A 15,457-nucleotide genomic window follows, 5' to 3' on the forward strand; every position below is an offset into this window, starting at 1 on the left:
ATGACGTTGATATTGCAAATTTAGTTTTCGAAATTTTAAAAGCCATTTTAAGCCGTAAATAATAATACGTAGCACATATCTTTAAAGAAAAAAGGGCTTGTAATTTTGAAGTACAGGTCACTAAAGTCTCTCCGAAAACATTATCACTTACGATTTGTTTTTTAACGACTAAGGTTTTTTTCCTTTATAAAAGCTATGTAAAGCCTTAATCTTAAAGCATTAATAAAAAGGTAGAGCACACTAGGGCCTTTTCAAAAGTGTCCCGTCGAACTGTATTGAAATTATTAAAAACAAGTTTCCCTTTTAGGCCTGAAAAGCTCAGTAGTTTGCGGTTTGAACCATCGCTGTGCTGGCTTTACTATCGATACATGACTGAAACATTTGTATTATTTTTTCCAGCTCTTTTTCAGCGCTCTCCGCCGACTTTTTCAGTCGTTGGCGGCAATTCGTTGAGTTCGGTTTGCTAAATCCAAGCGGTTGAATTGGACGAGAATAAAGAGCTTACGCAGCTCGGAGTGATTTTCGAATATTGTTGACAGCGATTTTAGGTTAGTGCGTGCTTTGTCAAACGGGTTTTGAGTTATTCGCAATGAATGGCGACGGAGTTCTACTGGGCGTAGGTGTGCCTGCGTCCACGAGGCAATAAGTGCCACATGCAATGCAATGTTGCTCACAACATGCAACATGCCCACCGAAAGTGAAGTTCAACCTGAAGCGGAGCCCTAAGTTCGGCTAAAGACTATCCAGGTGTTATGGGCAATGTCAATGGAGTATCAAAACTTGAGGCTGATCCCCTAATCAGTCCATAAAAATTCCAAAGTTGCTGCTGTGTTTTTGTTTTTCATTCCATCAAGTTGAACTGTGTCGCATGTACAGTGGAACCGGTTTCAGTATTTTTAATGATGCTGAGATCACAGTACCCCACCCTCGTCGGTGCCCCCAGCCCCCATTCATCCGAAACTTGCATAGATTTATTTTTTTTTTCGCACACACATTTCAATGGCAAGACGCAATGCAAGTCTTCTAGTACAATGGCAGTGGTTAATTAATTAAGCAGCGAACCAAAGTAACAATAAAGTAGTGAGTGATGTCAAGCGTCGCGCCTGCGCAAAGCCACCGATGTGATGTAAACAAGTCGTGGCGGAAAAACAGTGAAAACGAAGCAAGAAACGAACTATTCGGGGGTTATATCTCGGTTTCGGGACGTGCCCTGGTCCCTTTATAGGAATTGGCACACTCGCGGCCACGAGTTCAGTGGCTTACGCAACGCGATGGCTGATAAATCATCGTTGACAGTCACTTTCTACGAATGAACCTGCTCACTTCGCTTTGTCACTCGAATACTTATTATTAATGACGACAATTGGTACAGTTTTTCGACGTGACAACGATTTCCTCGATCTCTGCCATTTATGATGTCATCTAATGGAGGTTTTATGTGCATACCACGAATCAATATTCGAGTCGTTAAGGCCTTTTTCTCGGCCAGTGGCACAGTTTACGCATTCTACGAGGTTTTACAGAGAACACCTGTTCGGATCTCAAACAATTAATTTGCACATAACTTAGAGTCAGCTTACTTTACAGCAATTTTATAGAATTGAAAATTAATCGAACATTTGCATAATATATTTTAGCGATTAAAGTGAAATAAATACAAAAAATTTTCTTAGTAATTTCTCTTATTGTTAATATGTACATATAATGCGAATTGTATACTGGTTTTGAATTCTATATTACATTTAATATAGGTATATTTAAATTAACATGTTTAAGAAGATATTATGACTTTCAAAACTGGTAATTCCGTATGACACATAATATACATACATGCTAAATATTTATAAATATTCTTCAAAATATTGTGAGCAATCCCTGATTACTTGGGTTATGTTTCATTTCAATTTGTTTAATTAATAGTATCTAGCAAAAAAGGTAATCAAAAACTAACGATCTATAAAAAGAACTTTACTACCTGTAGACTATTGCCAGATTAAACATTAATTTAGGACCCTCTGACACATGCCAATCAGTTTTTTATGGGCAAATGTTGATCAATCTTTTTCCGTATGCATAGAACCGTCAGGGAAACGTAGCACCAACCCCAAATTTAATGGTTCCTTTGGCTGGTTTTCTTTATGGGTGGAAGGGTCTAATACTTGGTTACTTGGAACTGCGCACCACAGGCTAGTTGTTAACCCAGTTTACACAGGTTCTGGCACGCGATGTCCGGCCAAGATTGCTGAAATGCAAGGAAATTGTTCGACCACCTTGACCAAACCCCAACCCCAAAGGCCAACCCCTGTGAACTCTTTTTTCTGGGGTCAAAAGCCAATTGTTGTTGGCGTGTGCTACAGAGTTACCCAGAAATATTCAAACCAACACGCTTAATGGATGATAAGGCGAAAAAACCCACAGATATAGGCCTATTCCTTGGACTGATTGGTCTATAAACTCGGACTAACCAAAGTCAAGTGCAATCTTATCAACTTACAGGCAGTTGCCAATAATTATGAGAACTTTACGCAAGTTTATGACGTGGGTGATTCAGCAATCTGCTCCAAAACAACCTCAAGTGGTCGCCAACTCAAGAAAGCAAATTATACCAAGTCGTTTACCCCTCGACAGCGATCTACATACCTTTCGCATTGATCGAAGCAATTAGAGTTGGGCTGTCAAATACGAATACTATAGTATATGCATAAGTACGAGTGGATATTTCGTGTAGACACACACCGACAGCATTCAAATTGCGATTATTTTTTGTACGAGTTTTAAAACTGGCTTTTTAACAAGGGCATGAGACAAGCTCTATGTGTGCAGTGGATATATGCAGGCTATATACGATATGCCATGTATAAATACCCCTCACAATGAGCATGTTAGAGTCAAGTGTTTCGGGCCCACATAATAATGGCGCATTGTTGTTGCTGGAAAAGTCGCTAACTTAATCAGTTTTGTCTCACGTTCAAAAACAAAAGCCGATCCCAAAAGTTTCAGAGTCGTGGTTATATGGGGGCCAATGGCTATATGCCGCGAAACACTTATTAATGTGCCAAGAATTTAATGGAAAGCATTTATGGTTACTGTTGTTGCCACGGCAGACGGAGAAATTTTCGGTTTTCACTTTGCCTTCTACAGAGTGCGAGCTACCAGAGATACCTACATATGTAGGTAGGTGCCCACCGAATAGATATGTATATATAGATACCCCAGCGAAGGTTTGGGTGAATGCTTTTCAGATAAATCACTCACAATCAATAACTTTGACTTTCAAGGTCTAACCAAATGTGAACACCCATTGTGCGGTTCTTGAAAGACCAAAAACTGCCAAAATAAGGCTTAAACAATGACTCAAGCCGCGCTTTAATTAACATTTGGCTGGCATTTCAAAGAAAGGCAAATGTATTAAAAACCACATACCTACATGGGCTATAAAAACACATCCAAGGTTAATCGTAAACGCTTTCAAATTCAAGTTCAATTCGAATTCTTGACACGGAGCGTTGGAAATACAGTGTAAACGGGAGACAGACTGGAGATACAGATAAAACCCGTGAGGTTGTCGATGAATCACAGCCGTCTGTATTCCCACCGCACATGGGAAAGTCCCAGGCACATAATGTATTCTGCCCACTCACTTCCTCATTGATCTTGATCTTGGCTTGGATTCAGCGATCGCGACGAAAGCAAAAGTCATCTTCTGACTCACGAGGGAACTGACCTCGTTAATGTTTTCTTAACCTGCGAATATAAACAAATTCGGGGGCGAGTGGAAAGTGGTAGCACCCATTAAACCCGAAAATCCCCATAACAAAACGAAGCGATTAGCTTAAGTGAAATAAAAATTAAGCGCTAATTTATAGCCCGCTAGGGTAATTAGTTTAACTAGCCATTATGGCTTGATTTATAGGCATATGAGTTATTAGGAATACTACGCATACGCAGCGAAGCCTGACGACCCATGATATTCCCAGAGTGATAAGCACTGAGTGGCCAGCGCACTGAAAGCTAAACGGTGTTAAACGATACGTCCTCCTATAAATATAGACATATCGGGGAAACACAATCTCGACCTGTATCGGCAGCATTCGTAATTAAATGAGTGCAGTGTGCATTAAGTATATGAGGTGCTGAGTTCGTAGAATGGAATACTTTCAGGAAATTGAAATTTTAAGACGATATGCACCTTGATTTATTTGTATACATTATAATATACCGAATAAATAAATTGACCTTGGTAACCTTTTTAATCTATTCCTACTTATAAGAAATACTTACATATTTACCAAGATTCTATACGTTCTAATAGTAGTAATGCCTGCATTACTTTAAAAAAACCACTTAATAAAATAAGTGAATGGAGTACTATCAAATAGAGAACCACCCAGGGTATTTGAAGTACACACCTATTCATCAGATATAGACACTCTGATCGTTATCAAATATGTAGATGCACAGATACATTCGCAATTCATTGTTTGCGGGTTCGCTGGAAACGTGCCCCCGATAAGCGGGGGAGCAATTATTTATGCCATGGTAATTAAACAGACGACAGAAGATGGAAATGTCGAGGGTGAGGGTCTCAGAAGGGGAAAGGGGAACGGAAGCCGGGACACGGTTCGCTTCTGATCACTCAATTCGCATTCGATAGTAACCGGGGTATTGTCTGCTCCACAGGTGCTCCACGAATCCACGAATCCACGATGACGCGGCCGCTGACGATGCGGAGTTGGCTGACGATGGTGACGATGGCGTTGCTCTTGGCGCTAACCACCTGGCCGGATCCCTCCCAGAGCTTGCCACAAGGTGCTCCAGAGACCGTGTGCGACACCATGCTGCCGTTCCACTCCGGCGGCAGTGTGCTGCCCCAGAACAGCGTCTCGCCCTTCAGCGTGGAGACCTCCTCCTCCACCCTCGGCCAGGGTCAGACGCTTCGTGTGGATCTCACGGGAGTCCCGGCGGGTCTGAGCTTCGGTGGCTACATGATCCAGGCTCGCAACCGCAATCCGCCCCATCAGATCGTGGGTCAGTTTTCACCCGCCCGCGATGGAACCATCAAGCTGATGAACTGCGAGAGCTCCGTGAATAACTCGGCCACTCACAGCAATGCTGGGCCCAAGCAGCAGGTTCTCCTGGAGTGGCAGTCTCCGGTGGACTTCCTCGGCCAGGTGGTCTTCAAGTGAGTCAATCTATGAGGGTCCCATGATCATACCTTCTAATTTTTATACCCCTCAGTGCCACGATTGCCCAGAGCTACAATGAATTCTGGGTGGGTGTGCCCTCTCAGCCCGTTCAGATAGTTCGCCGGGATGTTTCGGGTCCACCACTGCCCACCCAGGCTCCTCCTGCAGGTTTGGGGACCACTCGGGCTCCCTATGTTCCGCCCAGCTATGTGGCACCCAATAATGTGGCCGCCGTGGTCGCCGATCCCATCTACAATGGCTGCGGACAGAGCAAGAACTGCTTTGGTTTCCCCGACGGATGCGTGGCCTCCAAGACCTGTACCTCCGTCTCCGCGGTCACCGTGAGGGGGGATGTCTTCGAGTTCGAGATTCAGTCCGGCAAGGGTGAGTCACCTTTGAAAAAAATTCTTCATCTTGAGAAAGCTACTTTTTTCTCAATTTCAAGAACTTTTTTATCAATAGACAAAATTTTACCTTGAAATTCAGTGCGGCAAGGGTGAGTCACCTTCTCAAGAATTCTTCATCTTGAGAAAGCACCTTTTTGTCTCAATTTCAAGAACATTTTTATTTTTAATTGCTCTAAGTATTCTCAAGAACTTTTCATCTTGAGAAGCCATCTCAATACTATTTTTTCTTAATTTCAAGAACATTTTTATCATTAGAGAAAATTTCGCCTTGAAATTTTCAATTGTTCTAAGAATTGTGATCTGTTTTCCAGGAACCAATGCCGCCTATGTGGCCGTGGGTCTTTCCGATGATGCCAAAATGGGTGACGACCTGAGCACCGAGTGCGTTCCAGAGAACGGAAGAGTCAACCTGTATTCCTCCCTGACATCGCTCGCACCCTATGCAGCTGTGAGATCAAGTGTGGTAAGTTGGGACTTTCTGAAACCCTATCCCTAATTTAATTGGAAATTTCATTATTACAGAGTCAGAACTCCGCCCGCCTGTTGGACGCCTCGATAGTGGATGGAGTGATCTACTGCCGGGTGCAAAGGGATGCGGTGACCACTGCGGCCAACGGACGCACCTTTGACCTCCGCAATGGCATGTACCACCTGCTGGTGGCTTCGGGCAGTACGCTCAAGGAGAACAGCGTGGGCTACCACGACATCGGACGCCTGCCCTCGGCTCAGGCCATCAATCTGGCGGAGGTGCAGGACTTGGGCGGATCCAGCAGGCTGTTGGTGCAGCTCCACGGAGCCTTCATGATCGCCGCCTGGATTGGAACCACCTCGCTGGGCATCATCTTCGCCCGCTACTTCAAGCAGACTTGGGTGGGCAGCCAGAGCTGCGGCAAGGATCAGTGGTTCGCCTGGCATCGCCTCCTGATGGTCACCACCTGGTCGCTCACCGTGGCCGCCTACGTGCTCATCTGGGTGGAACTGAAGCGGGCGGTGTGGCATGCCCACTCGATCATAGGTCTGATCACGGTGATCCTGTGCTTCCTCCAGCCCATTGGAGCCCTGTTCCGACCGGGACCCAATGACAAGAAGAGGCCGTACTTCAACTGGGGTCACTGGCTGGGCGGCAACCTGGCCCACATCCTGGGAAGTGAGTTGGGAGGTCGGGGTCACCATTTCCGATATGTAATTACTTTTTTTCCCCTGTAGTTGTCACCATCTTCTTCTCTGTCAAACTGCCCAAGGCCGAGTTGCCAGAGTGGATGGACTGGATCCTGGTCAGCTTCGTGGTAGTGCATGTCCTGGTCCATCTGATATTCTCCGTAAGTTATTTTGATCTTTGGGGGTTGGGCTGGGTTGGTTTTCCCCTTTATCATGAGACCCCGAAATGTACAAAGAGTAGACCCTGCATCGCCTGCCTGTACAGTGGTTCTAGTTGAGTCCCTAAAACATCATTCATTCGATACTAATTCATCCCATCATATCTATAAGAACTGTTGGCTACGTTCGTTAATGTCCAGATTGGCTTGTGCTTGAATCATTGGCAGATCACGGGCATGGCCTCGGAACGCCATCTCAGCCAGCGGGCGAACACCTTCCAAATGGGGGATATGTCGCATCATCAGCAGCACGCCATGCGAAATGGCATGAGCATGGAGCGGAAGATGGATGCCCCAGTGAGTATTGCTAGGGGATTATCTCTTATATTTAGGGTATTCAATTGCGTTGCAAACGTTGTAAAGTGTAAAAGTGTAAGGCAGTTCCAACAACAATTTCTATACAAAATAGTTTTCAAGGCGTACAACACCCCAGCCAATGCATCCAAATCTGTTGTACTTGTGTAGAAATAATGGTTTAAAATAGAGGCTTTAAATACTACAAAAATACTAAAAATCGATCGAGGCTTAAGAAGTCGCGTATAGATTTTGTTGATCTACTTTTCTTATCTTGCAATGATTTTTGAAAAAAGGACTTTCACAATTCTTGTCTGGCAAACTTACAAATTTTACACTTTTGCAACGCAATTATTTAACTTATTTATCACAATTAATTATCTTTATTATCCTGAAATTACCCCCTTTCAGTATGGTGCCATGCGAAAGGGACTGCTTGGAGTCTACGGCGTGGTGCTGGTTCTCTTTGTGGTGGTGCTGATCCTGCTGGTGGTGCTGGCGCCCATCGAACAATTCCTGGGCAAGTCCTAGGCGAATGTCCTGCAGCCCTGCCCCCTCCTCCTCCCAATACTCGTATCAGTTTTGTGTGCTCATTGTTTAAGCCCTTCCGCCCACGGCTCTGCCCTGCCCACCACCCCTCTTCTTTTTCCCTGTTGTTAAGTGTAATTAGGCGCAAGCGTAACCAAGGGCGGAGCGTTCAGTACATGTTATATAATTTATTATTAATAAAATAAAACAAGCCAACATAAATGCAGTAGTTTGTTTCTTTGCTGCTCTGCTCTTTGTTTTTCATATGCATATATGTTTTTTGTTTACCAGTAGTGTAGTAGTATCTATGGTGCTGAAGGGCGCGCTGCTCGATCGGATTGCGTGGGATCTCCTATGTTTAGTATTTAGTTGTATAAAACCTTTACTCTTAACTCTGCAGCTAGACATTATCATTATCTTTAGATATAGGTATAGGTATATATGTATGTTTGTATGTTTTTATGTGGTGTGTATGCTTTTGTAATCTTTTCGCTTGCTCCGCTAAATTAAAGTACGTAAATTATAGGTAACTCTACAAATTTTCAAATATTAATGCTTTAACTAAACCCAATCGAACGAAACTGCCTTAAAGTAACGAGCGGAATCATCGCTCCTCCAGGATGACCGTTTCCTGCGGATAGAGCTTGAGCGTCTCCAGTGTTTGGCTGCTCTCGATGGCCGTGAGATCGCGACGTGGCCAGCTGCTGATCAGTTTGTACTCCTCGATGAGGAAACCATTGGCCGTCACAAAGTTGAGCAGATCCTGGTGAAAACAGTGTTTAGATCTTAGTTGGAAATGCTATTTATTAAGACCTACCTGCAGGTTGTTGCTGGTAAAGAAGCGGCGCTCCAGAAAATCACCGGTGGGCTTGCGCACACGGATCTTAGAGGTGCCCGCCTCCAGTTCGGACGGCTCCTGAGGTAGGGATTGTTGAGCCTGTGGGGGGTGGAAATCTATTACTAACTTGTTCTGCCATTAAAAGGCCGTCTTAACTCACAACTAATCTAATAGACTCGCGTCTGGCATCTTCCTCGGCCCTCTCCGACTCCATCCGCTTACGCTCGGCCAACTGGGCAGCCTCCTTTTGCCGTTTGGCCGCATCCTTGGCCATGTCGGCCTCCAAGGTCTCCTGATAGGCCATGTCCTGCTCTGCCTTCACCTGGTCACGGGCCGCTCGTTCGTCCTCCTGCCTGATTTCCACCTGCAGCTGCTCCTCGAACATCTCGCTGGTTTCAATTAGCCTCGTAAGCAAGTCATCCAGACCAATGTTGCCTGTAAGATAGTTTAGTTTTAGTGAAAATGGTACATTTATGATTGCCATTAATCATACCATGAATCACAGATAAAACCTCGCAATTGCTGCCCAACTGGCGGCTCTTACCGACCAGCATAATAGCCGGCAGCTTGTCCAGCTTAATGTTCCTGGCCGTCAGGGAGGCGTTGCTGCTAATACAAGCAGTCAGCGAGGAGAGAAACCTGCGAAACACATTTTAGATTATCAATAAAGTAACAATCTCAACTCACATGTCCTTGTTGCTCTCGTAGGTCATATCCCAGCCATACAGAACGAACTTCTCTTTGAAGGTTTGGATGATGCTCTCGTGTTTCATAAGTTGATCACAAAAAACGTTGATGAGAATACTCTTGCCGTGATGCAAGTAAATGGCCAGTAGCTTACGCTGATAGTAAAACAGAGAACGATGGTATGAATAAAATTACTGGAGGAATATACCGATAGTTACCTCCTTGGCGGATCTGAGGCAGGCCAGCTGCTTGGCGCCTTCCAGGCTGCCCACAAAAAAGTCTGGACACGGCTCGCCATACCGAGCCTTGTAGTTCTCAACAAACTGCGTGGAGCCACTCGTCTCGTCATCCGTGTTGTTTGGTACTGGAAAAACAGCAAATCTTTACCCACTGCATGTTGAATATGAGAGTATAAATGCCTACTTAAATGTCTGTTGAGTGGCTGAGCGGGTGGCGAGTCGGTGAAGATGTACTCGGCATTGTTGAAATCCGTAGCATCCTCGAACTCATCCGCCGAGCTCTCGCTGTCCACGGTCACCACGTCGAATGCGTTGTGCTGGCTGTTGGAATTCGTCTGAGCCGCACGGGCTGTGCTGCGTACGGCGAATCTGTGCGAGAGCTCAATACCAGATTGCTGAAAGAATTGCAGCCATGTTTAGCTAATAATTATCTTTAAATAGTCTTATTTAAACCTACAGCTAGAGTGGTTTCATTGTCACAACCATTGGGCCAGCCGGTCCACTCCTGGTGGCGTACTGGTATGCTCTTGATGTCGCACACGTTCATCTTCAGGTCCTGCATTGTTGTCCGTCCTGGAAAGCTGAGAGTGAGCGGGCTGTCGGACTCGAACTGTATGTGGATGGTGAAGGTCTTGTCCACCCGCTGCGTCACTTCATCTCTGCAAGAGTTGAAAGAGTTAGGGAGTTTTTGTAAGAGTTAGGAAGTCAGCTTACTGCTCGGTGTCCATGAAACCGTCGTCGGTGAGGTCCACCAGGATCAGCTCGTTCTCCGGGGCGAGATCCAGGTTGCAGATACGCGTGCCCGGCTGCTGGGCATCGCTGGCCTTGGAGGGCGGCCAGCCGTTGATGGCCTGCCTGCACACCGGCACACTGGTCTTGTCGAAGATCTTGCGTTTGAGTTGCTCTAGAAAAGGGGGAGTTACAGGTAAGTAGGGGGTTCTAGCTTCGAAATATAGCTGAAATCCTCACCAACAGTGGCCTCCGAAGGCAGGCGAATCTGGTAGAGCTGCTGGTTGAAATGGATGTTGAAGGCGATCACGTTCTGGTTGTTGTTCTGGCTGGATGCGGGGTCCAGGTTGATGCTGGACGTCAGCTGGGCTAGCAATTGTGACGCTATAGTAGATACGTTTCAAGTCAAGGCACAAAAGGCGGCGCAATCACGGTTAACTCACTGGGGAATCTCTGCTGGAGGTGCGGCTGGTTGAGATTTAGGTTCTGGTTCTGGTTCTGATGGTGGTTCTGCAGGGCGGCAGCGAAAAATCCCGAAGAGGGTCCCGGCAGCTCATCGTAGCCAGGCGGACGGAAGCCATTGGTGCTCTCCACTGGATGCCTCGCCGGAGGCTCCGGCTGTTGGATGGGATGGGGACTGGCCAGAGGAGCATCCTCGTGCGGCATCACCCGACTCAGGGCCTCCTGCGAGGGAACAACAACGCAATTAGCAACACGCATGTGCGGAGATGGGGGAAAACCAAGGAAATAAGGCGAACAAAGGACCTGCACACTCACCATCAGGTTCCAGTCGGCGGCCTCCAGGTGGGAGAAGGCCTCGCCCACATCGTCGATGCCCGTGATGTTCTGTGGATTAGCATAAAGAGGATACAATACGAAATAGTTATAGTAGCTCGATATTGAAACTATCTGCCAAAGTCACCCACACACGTCAAAAACGCACACGCATCGCAATGTGCGCAGCGAAATTCAAGGAGTTTCGACTGGCGAACGCTGGAGGGGATTACCTGAAAACTGGCCAGGGTGTCTTCCTTGTTCTCCGACATTGGAAACGCTTGTGCTTCTCTTTTATTGGCCGATTAACTGCGCTGCAAACTCGAACGATTTTCACTACAAAAAATTACACAAAGAAAAAATTTTCTGGCAAGTCACAGTGTGGCCAGCCGACTCCGGGCGATTGAAGCAAAGTAACGCGACCACTGTTAACGGCTAACGGCACTTTCAATTAATTTTATTCTGTTAATTTTTGTTATTTATTTTTTTAATTTTTTGTTTGTGTTTATAAAAAATTGTTTTGTTTTGACAACAAAAAGCAGACTCGTTTATGGGATGTTTGGTTTTAACCGGTTTTTTCAGTTACATTGAGTTCTGTTAACCGTTTGCAACCATGTTAAATTCAAACTAAAAGGCGGGAAAACTAAAAACCGCGATATTGACTTAGCTAAAGGATATTATTATATTTCCAACAAAACTTAAACAAATTCACTATTCTGATAAATATTTTCGATGGAATTTCCAAGAAACTTGCTTTACAGCTCTGTTAACCGTTTACATCGATGTTAAACTCAAACGAAAGGCGCGAAATCCACTTGTTCAAAGGATAACATTTTACCAACTTCCCACACCAATCTGCCTTGAATTCCCACCAAAACTGAAAGCCAATCCCTCAATCTGCGAAATGTATTCAGCTGTAAATTGTGATTAATATGAGAAACTTTATACTTCGCACCCCGGGGACGAACAAGAGAGCCGGACTCGCCCCCCGCACAGCCGGCACTGGACAAATGCGGCTCAATTAATCTTCATGAAGTGGAGAAATCAAAGACGCGGTCCGATGTGACTTCGAGTCGGCCAGGATGAAAGCGTAGTATAGATGCCTCACGGCTGGTAAGCCGACAACATGTTGCTCGTGGGCCTGAAATACTCGCTGATTTTGGCCATTAGCGGCTGCTTTCTGATCCATGGAGTCTATAGTACTGGGACAGAAACTGACCAGGAACTGCCGCATCGGATCTACCGACTGCTCGATGGACTCTCCGGTGGACGCCGATTGGGAGCCAGCTCCACATTCGCCCTGCTGCTTTCGCAGTTTCTGATTAAACGTGAGCCCAGTGAACCGTACACTCGCGATACGGATGACGGATGTGCGTATTTATTTATGCCCCATCCCGTCCCGTTCCATTGCAGAGAAACTGCGCTACGTGGCACCCACGCGTTACGACAGGCAGCTCTACTACCATCTGCTGCACAGAATGGAGAACATCAGGGAGCGATCGGGATTGGTCCGGGAAGAGTTGGGAGGAGTCCAGGGAGATAGTATGTTTACTACCAAACTAACTGCCTGTTATTATTTATGCTAATTTACTGTGTAGTCCTCAGCATTGTTTTTCAAAGGAATGTGCTGCTGTTGCCTCCTTCGCTGAGACTGGGGGAACTGGATGCCAATGCGGAGTACGAGCAGCTGGCTGAGGTCTATTCAAAAGTCGTCAACGAAGGACAGCTCAACAGGACGCAATCGGGTGAGCTTAAGCTAGTTCTAATGATAATAATAGGTTAGTCTATAAGTCTATAAGCTTGCCCTTTAAAAAGTGCAAGCATTTAAGGTTATTTGTACAATCTTTAAACATTTTGAGAGGTTGTTTATGTTTATAATAGTAAGTTTTAGGTTTTAAAAGATAGTTATAACCGAATTTTATATCCCCGTACACACAAAAAAAATCATGTCGCCGTAAAATCGATATCCTATGTAAATTTCTAGTTATGCACTACGCATATCGTTTTACCATGAGATACTCCCTTCGAGCATATCGAATTTACGGGCCGCATATCAATTTTAAATTGATATTACATAATGTAAAATCGATCTACGTTTCATAACGATTACCTAAGATCTCTGCCTGCGGAACATTGTAAAGCTAAAGCCACCAAACTGCAAGCTGGTCTCCAAAGAATGTTTGGAACTATTGGCCAGTGATGCACCAGCCTACGGATACCAGAGGACACACCAGTGAGTGCATATACATATCATTCAGTCAGGGCCCATCTCAGATCTACATCTTATCTTTCCAGAGTCCTCCTGCTCTACGTTCTGCAGCACCAGGTGTGTGCCCCCCATCTCAGTCCTCCGCAGGTCTACGATTTGCTGGCCAGGAGTCAGTGCGACGAGGTGGAACGCGAACAGAACGCCATCCGGAGCCTGGGGCTGCCGGTCGCCTATCGCGATCTGTATCTGGAGCAAGGTGAGCCGGGGTCAGTGGGTTGTCGATGGTGTTCTATGATATCCTTGCTTGTATCGCTGACACATATCTCTGCCACACTTACGTATATATATCTCTTCCACCACAGCCACCATCTGCGGGCTGTTTGGCTACAATGAGTTTGTCAACTGGCGCAACGTAATGGAAATTGGCAGCTGGCTGGAGGGGGATTCGCCGAAGGATATATTGGCTGATGACGACGGCGATAGTCAGCACATAAGCGATCTGGCCTTGGTCTTCTATATAAATGCACTGCTGCTGCTGCATTGAGCTCTAATCTATCGAACGACCCCCTCCATAATTTCTGCTTCAGCTTGATAAGTTAATAAAGTGCCGCTTATTGCTTTTATGGTTGTGTCGATTTCAGCAAGTAGAGTGGTTAATACTTTTGTTATTGAACTGCAGTTCGCGGATTTGAGGGGTGGGAGGTCCTTGAAGTGGGGTGGCGGAACGGAACGGAAACAACATTTGTAATGTGACACATTACTTGCGCTTGGCTGCCCGACTGATGGATATGCAGCAGGACGACAACGACAACGACGACAACACTTTCCATTACAAAATGCTCACACTGAAGTGGAATACTAATATTTGCCCTGACATACTCGAAAACATGGAAGCCGGAGCAGCGAAGCCCGAGGGCCTGCGGAAGGAAAGGGGTCGCCGGCTGGGTTTTGGGCTCTGGCTTATGGGCTTCTGGGTTCAGGAGTTCCCTGCCTGGATATTAATGCCTCATTTGCTGAATGTCGTAGGGGTGGCACTGTAAAGAGGGGCGGGGGAATGCACCCACTAAGCCTGCAACAAAGCAAATGCACCGAGCAAAAAATGAACCAATTTGGTTTCATATTTAAAACATAAAAATGGGCTAGTATTTATAAGCTCTCTGTAGATTAGAAAAATATTGAACTTGTACAAATTTTACATAACATATTTTCCAAGTTCATTTATTTTGAAAAAGATAAGATGTTATTGGTTTATATTATAAACTTTATAAGCTTGTTACTATAATAAGGTAACAATTCCGATTCTGTAAAGTGCATAATAATTATTTAGGAGTTCAGAGTTAGGGCTTTTAGGACTCTCACGAAAAAAATATCATTTCACTCGCAGAATTATATAAAATTATACTTTTTCCAAAACAAAAGTTTATCGAAACAATTTTGTTAAGTATTTTCTGGTGACCTTAAAACTGAGTTCCTACGTTACGTTTTTATGATTGTTCACAACCCATGATGATTTATAGGCTGTAAGCTTTTCAGAGTTATAAGCGCGTCCTATGACTAAATTACGATCTCAAAAGTACCGACTTAATCTCAAGTGGATATTTCTTTATGTGCAGACAGACACAAACACCCAAACTGTACATATGTCGTTCTCTTTGTCGGGGGTCATGAATAGCGCTGGGTCATTAGTAACGTTGACTTGTCAATGCAGCAACAATGCCGACAACAACAACAACAATAACAACAACAACAATGCCGCAGACATTTCCAAGTCTCGGTTTTCATCGTGGGCGGAGGATAAGGGGTGATGGATTGGGTCCTGGCCTCCTGGTCATGTCTGCTCCTCCTTCAATATGCTTTTTTTCCCTTATCATTCCTTTCGGCAGGCAAACAACAACCCTTCATCAACCCTTGCAACCTGATCAGCTGACTTACTGGCCACTGCACACACACATACCCCTACCCCCGCGAGTAAACCCCCTTCTTCCTCCCCACCCACCACAAGCGTCTCGTGTTGTTTTTGTCCACGCTTGTCCTCGAGTTCATTATGGGCTTATGTCCCTTAAAGTGTGGCTGACTCTCCGGAGGTGTTTATTGTGCTGTTAACTCGCTGGCAGCGGCAACAACAACATGTTGTTTAACATTCTCTCGGGCTCTCTCAATCGCCATCGCCGCACATCCTTCATCATTCAC

The 15,457-nt window shown here is 45.3% G+C and overlaps 3 protein-coding genes across 5 annotated transcripts; 2 read left to right on the plus strand and 1 right to left on the minus strand.

Annotated features, from left to right (window-relative positions):
• The first annotated feature begins 405 nt into the window (after positions 1-405).
• Positions 406-8,013, plus strand: LOC108066305 (putative ferric-chelate reductase 1 homolog). Of its 2 annotated transcripts, XM_070212600.1 has the most exons (8): positions 406-548; positions 4,681-5,182; positions 5,239-5,570; positions 5,905-6,056; positions 6,116-6,740; positions 6,800-6,912; positions 7,111-7,266; positions 7,675-8,013. In XM_070212600.1, exons 2-8 carry the CDS (start codon positions 4,707-4,709, stop codon positions 7,792-7,794), a joined length of 1,974 nt encoding a protein of 657 aa, XP_070068701.1. In that variant the 5' UTR covers positions 406-548; positions 4,681-4,706; the 3' UTR covers positions 7,795-8,013. The 2 variants fall into 2 exon arrangements, with proteins under 2 accessions (XP_070068701.1, XP_017010264.2); XM_017154775.3 differs by lacking the exon at positions 406-548 and having other exon boundaries at positions 7,138-7,266.
• On the minus strand, positions 7,960-11,575 carry casp (Fas associated factor casp). 2 transcript variants are annotated; one of them, XM_017154771.3, is made up of 13 exons: positions 11,292-11,575; positions 11,062-11,130; positions 10,728-10,968; positions 10,525-10,653; positions 10,270-10,459; positions 10,013-10,214; positions 9,740-9,950; positions 9,535-9,680; positions 9,317-9,471; positions 9,123-9,268; positions 8,790-9,064; positions 8,609-8,728; positions 7,960-8,554 (listed from the first exon to the last, which is right to left on the minus strand). In XM_017154771.3, the coding sequence occupies exons 1-13, from the start codon at positions 11,328-11,330 to the stop codon at positions 8,396-8,398; spliced, it is 2,082 nt and encodes a 693-aa protein (XP_017010260.2). In that variant the 5' UTR covers positions 11,331-11,575; the 3' UTR covers positions 7,960-8,395. The 2 variants fall into 2 exon arrangements, with proteins under 2 accessions (XP_017010260.2, XP_017010259.2); XM_017154770.3 differs by having other exon boundaries at positions 10,525-10,668; positions 11,292-11,574.
• Positions 11,576-12,184: 609 nt separating this feature from the next.
• Positions 12,185-13,871, plus strand: LOC108066230 (uncharacterized). Its single transcript, XM_044393264.1, has 6 exons — positions 12,185-12,386; positions 12,472-12,600; positions 12,657-12,803; positions 13,174-13,291; positions 13,354-13,523; positions 13,630-13,871. Exons 1-6 carry the CDS (start codon positions 12,185-12,187, stop codon positions 13,809-13,811), a joined length of 948 nt encoding a protein of 315 aa, XP_044249199.1. The 3' UTR covers positions 13,812-13,871.
• Positions 13,872-15,457: the final 1,586 nt, after the last annotated feature.

Source organism: Drosophila takahashii, chromosome 2R (assembly GCF_030179915.1).
Source record: "Drosophila takahashii strain IR98-3 E-12201 chromosome 2R, DtakHiC1v2, whole genome shotgun sequence".
In the NCBI taxonomy this organism is placed as follows: domain Eukaryota; kingdom Metazoa; phylum Arthropoda; class Insecta; order Diptera; family Drosophilidae; genus Drosophila; species Drosophila takahashii.